Here is a 5,112-nt window from a genome sequence, read left to right on the forward strand (position 1 = left end):
GGTCATGTTTAGAAGTGTATTACCTAGTTCTTGATTGATGATTAGCCTCGTTAATCTTGCTTAAGCGTAATGGTTTTTGTGATCTCGGTCGTGCGGGCCCTACCAGTATATATATATATATATTATTTTTATTTTTTATTCTAAGGAGTGAATAAGTGATGGTAAAATATTTATCATAGGAAATAGTGGCTAACTGCTTAAGAGATCTTTACACAAACTGAATGTTCCCAATGAATGAGTATATGAGTGTGTTGAACTATGTAATATACTGTATTGAAATAACTTAATGAACAAAAACCTTTACATTAGTTGAAGTACTATTAACAACAGTTGTAGGAGTCAGTTAGCCTTGTAGAAAGCTATGATAGGATCATAAATAATTTGGTTAGCATTGACAGCCCTAACAAAATCAAGGTGAGCATAATCTTCCTTGAACAGTACCACAAGTTTGTTCCCATCATGATGTTGGAGGTCATTCAGCAAAACCTGCACATCATTTACATCAGATAGCATGTCTTGCCCTCCATAGGTCACAAAAAGAGGGAATTCATTTGGAATTGCTGTCATGTCATATAGAGGAGGAACTGCTTGTCCATAGTGCTGCATGTTTTCTCCTTCATCACCATAATCATATTTTGCTATTTTTCCCGTTTTGATCACTGATCCAAATCCATAGGAACAAATATCAACACTGTTTTGATAAATATCAAGTGTTTACAGAAAAAGATTAAATGTTTCAAATCAAATCATAATTGGTGTTACATAGAAAAAATGTTTCCTTCTAATAGACTTACTTTGAGATAGATGGATCAAGTTCTTAGTTGCTGTTGGCTCAGAAGAGATATCAGTCATGGATGAATTTAGGCAGCAGTTTGGACCTAAAGTTTGAGTGTAAGCAATATACCAACATAATATGTATTTATTTTCAAGAATCAGTATCATAATATATACATGAAATGAAAATTTAGTTCCTGGTCATAATGTTAGTAACATTTATAGCACCTGTGACAAGTGTCAATAGGCTTGAGCAGTTCAAGTTTAGTTTATTGCAGATGTCTTCCACAAATTTTGATGCAGCACCCCCCCTGCTCATTAGGAAACATTGCAACTACTCATACACTTTGCAGAAAGAGATGGCAAATTTCAAAGATCAAAGTTTTTTCTGGTACCCGTTTGGATTGAATTCATGGATTCCTAACCAGTACAAGTCCTGTTATATTAAGAAAAAGGAAAATATTTTCACCAAGTCAAATTGTATTCAGTAGATAATTTAATTTCAAGACAAATCATCTTCTTCTATCTCTCACATTGGCTATAAATGTGTCAGCTGCAATTTTTGTCAGCAATGATGTAATCTGATTCATATGAGCAATTGGGCAAAGAAGTGCAGCTGATCTCAACATGTTCAGCCCTTGTCCTTGAGATAAAGCAGCTAAAGCCATTAAGGTTCCCTGAAATTTCATGTGATTGTTAAAAATATACAAACTAGAAATATGACATTTTTAGTCTCTAGTTTTTCGCATTTTTTGGTTTCAATCATTGAAAAGTTTAACTGTGAGTCCTATAAAAGATCATTAGAATTTAGTCTTGGCCATACTAAGTACATTTTGGTATTGGTCCCTATACCAAGAACAAATTCCCAGTGTCCTTGAAATTATAGGCACTCTAAACCAAACTTTAAAAAGTGTAAAAACTAGAATTCCAGTTAATTTGTTTTTTGTTTTACAGTAACTAAAATTATATTTAATATCATGAGAGAATCAGAAAAAAAAAAAACAGAATGAAATTAAGAACTCACCAAGGAATGACCTGCATAGTGTATTGTCTGACCAGTATAGTTGTACACATATTGTACAAAAGCAGGAAGATCATAACTAGCCAATTCATCCCATGACCAATCCCAATAAGCCTACACAGAGTAATGAAGAAAAGTAAATTATCCATCAGCGTAGTCTGAAAACTGAAATGCATGCATATAAAGAAAAAGAACCTCGTCATCAGAATCAAGTGCTGTGTGTCCGTTGCTGTATTTTGTCCCACGAACATTGGCAAGCCACACATCATACCCATTATCTGCTAAGATAAATCCCAATGATTCATCTGGAGAATTCACCAGCCATGTTGAAGCATCCTGTAACCACACCCCACAAGTTAATTACTCAATTTTATAACATTACTTTTCAGATTTTCATGTTTTTAATCTTCTGCATGCATCTCTGTCTTTTCAATCATCACTATTGCCTCTACATTTTCTAAAAGGGTAAATCACCCTTTGATCCTTAAAAGTATAGAATCCAACCTAAGAAACTATAAAACAAGTCTTCCACATATCAAATAAATCCTTAAACTTAACTATTTTATGTTATTTTAGTATTTAAACATATGTTCAATTGTTAATTAATTTGACAACTAAAGTTAGGGTACTTAATCTTAGATTAATGTGATTGACAGATTAGTTTTACTTTAGTTACTTTCAGGCACTAATTTACATTGTTCTACCCTTTCAGTGTCACCAATAATGTTTTCTCCTTTCTAAAAGCATAGAAAACAAACATGTTTTTTACTACCTCTATTATGTGTCTATATCTCTGCATTAACACAACTTACACTAAAGATGCCATGCTGCAATAGCACCGGCGGCTTGTCGGCCTTCTCGCCGGACCGCCCTGCCGGCATCCTCTGGAGGCTCAGGATGTAGCCATCCTCAGTTGTAACCTGCCTCCAACAAAAACAAGAATTCCCTGAAATGCCTTCACAATCATCACCAAGTAGGTTCAACAGATGAGTAACATGTGTGTACCTTGTGTTCTTCACAGGTGTAACCTTGTGTCTCTACCATAGTTTTGCAGACACCATCAACATAATCATGAATAACTGGATTGGATGTGAGGTATTGATTGTGTAGGGTAGGTGTTTTCCTCCCTTGAGCTGGTGCCATGCAAAGCAGGACTAGTGAAAACAAGGTAACAACAGTGCTGGCCATTGGCGATGTGTTTGTTTGTTTGTTTATGTTGCATGCAGTGTGAGAGGAGAGTTATATAGCATTGTGTTGTGCTTGGAGAAAGTTGAAGAGGGTGATGGCTTGTAACATATTTTCAGTTTCATTGTTAACTCAACGTTGAAACCAAGGCGCTGAAATGGATATGGTTGATTCTTACGTTATCTGATGCAGTAATTAGCATGAGTTATTAAATGACACATACTTCAAAATTGCGGTCATCATGCCTCTACCCATGCTCACTGCGCTACAGTCCCATGTTTTCGAAAATACCTAAATCGTTTATTCCAAATTTTATAATTCAAAATAAATTCTACAATTTAAAAAACAAAATTTCGTATTTTATGAAATTTGAAATATAAAATTTTCATTTCAAATTTAACAAAACACTTGTATTTTAGATTTTAAAATCCAAAAATATAAATTAAATTCTAGAATTATTACTTATAATATTTTATTCTAACTATTATTATTTCAAATCAAATATCATGAATATTTTTTTTTATTATAATATTATTTTCAACCCAAATATTATTAATACTTCTTTTGTTATTATATACTATACTATTTACTGTTTTGTTATTATGATTAATGTGTACATTAAATATGAAATAACGTAAAATATTAAAGTGTGACTCTAATCCCATTGCAAGAAAGCATCTATTTGAAACAAATTACGTTAGTTTAATCCGCTGAAGCCTGCTGCTAATTTGACCTGTCTCAACACGACATTTCAACTGTCCTATGGTAACTTACTTCATCAAAGGTCAAAACTAAAAATCACATATCAAATCACACAAATTTATTTAATAGAATTAGGTTTATACAAATCCAAATAATTGGTTATCAGCTATGTACAATTCTGAGTCTTAAGGCGTGATTAAGATTCGGTTTACGACTAAACATCTAAAGTCAGACATGAGACCAATATTCTTAAAAGTACACATCATCTCCAACAACATTTATGGGGGAATTGACCAAATTTTTGGAATTCTCATTAATTTTCTTTAGTAAATTTGTTTCTATATAAACACATCTCTACAATTAAAGTTAGATACATCGAGCACTAGTAACTACTGATTTATCATTATTTTTAAACACCTAACTTAATTACAAAATATTTTTATAAAATCTATTTATGTCTCAAAAACTATTCCATGCATGCTTAACATTCTCATCAACAAAGGTCTATAAATGGACAATGACTATCAGAGAGTAAACTTAACTTTTTAATACTCATTATACCCTCTTTATTTATATTTTTATGTTCGTAGAGCGTTAGACAATCTTCTGCAAGTAAAACTATTTTCTCTTATTCTCGGTAAGAACAAGTTATTTATCCTCAAAATTAGAAGATTAATTTACAACTTAATCTGTTTGATATTGTACTGGACAGAGCATTAAGGGCTGATCAGTACTTGGTGGTCAGATTTTGATACATGGCATAGGCAGATCAACTTAGTTGTTGGACCAATATAGTGGGCCATGTGATTGGGCCTAGTTTAATTAGTAAACCGTTTTTGTATAATTGAAGTAATTTTTTTTATACGTAAATATAAGATTAGGTACGTTTGGTATATTTATTATTGTTATTATGTAATTGTGGAATAGAGGAAGTAATTACTACTTACTTTGAGATAGATGGATCAAAAGCTAATTCTTAGTTGGTGTTGGTTGTATTCCAAGATTAAAATAAATATTTAATGCAGAGGGATCCAGGCAGCAATTTGGACCTACAATTTCAGAGTGAGCAACATCAAAATAATAATTAATTTAGGACACATAAAGCGAAAATTTAATTAAATAATTAATTAATGCATTATCATATTCTTGCCAATATTTCTCCTGGTAATAGGTATTGCCAAGTCTGAGAAGTTCAATTTAAAAATATGCCAGATAATTTCCACTGATTTCCCTGCAGCATCCTCCTCAATAAAATAATATTTACCTACTATTGCAATTCTTTAACTTTCTTTTATTTAGATCTTGAAATGTAATAACATATCAAATTGATCCTTACAATTAATTAACAAAGTAATAAAATAGTTTATAAAATTGTACATCCATAAATCAATTCAGTCATTATTAAAAATTATAATAAATCACACATTTAA

General features: G+C 31.9%; 1 protein-coding gene across 1 annotated transcript; it reads right to left on the minus strand.

The window, feature by feature from the left end:
* Window positions 1-301: 301 nt before the first annotated feature.
* On the minus strand, window positions 302-2,997 carry LOC137830906 (triacylglycerol lipase 2-like). Its single transcript, XM_068638307.1, has 9 exons — window positions 2,801-2,997; window positions 2,608-2,715; window positions 1,991-2,131; window positions 1,799-1,909; window positions 1,308-1,451; window positions 1,170-1,210; window positions 1,003-1,085; window positions 795-878; window positions 302-659 (listed from the first exon to the last, which is right to left on the minus strand). Exons 1-9 carry the CDS (start codon window positions 2,981-2,983, stop codon window positions 340-342), a joined length of 1,215 nt encoding a protein of 404 aa, XP_068494408.1. The 5' UTR covers window positions 2,984-2,997; the 3' UTR covers window positions 302-339.
* Between the last annotated feature and the right edge of the window lie 2,115 nt (window positions 2,998-5,112).

Source organism: Phaseolus vulgaris, chromosome 6 (assembly GCF_000499845.2).
Source record: "Phaseolus vulgaris cultivar G19833 chromosome 6, P. vulgaris v2.0, whole genome shotgun sequence".
Classification (NCBI taxonomy): Eukaryota; Viridiplantae; Streptophyta; class Magnoliopsida; order Fabales; family Fabaceae; genus Phaseolus; species Phaseolus vulgaris.

Excerpts from the sequence above, each read along its gene's own strand:
- LOC137830906 (XM_068638307.1), bottom strand. The coding sequence starts at position 2,983 with ATGGCCAGCACTGTTGTTACCTTGTTTTCACTAGTCCTGCTTTGCATG. Across the intron at positions 2,716-2,800 it reads ACACCTGTGAAGAACACAAG|GTTACAACTGAGGATGGCTA; the intron begins GTACACACATGT and ends TGTTGGAGGCAG. Across the intron at positions 879-1,002 it reads CCTATTGACACTTGTCACAG|GTCCAAACTGCTGCCTAAAT; the intron begins GTGCTATAAATG and ends CTCAAACTTTAG.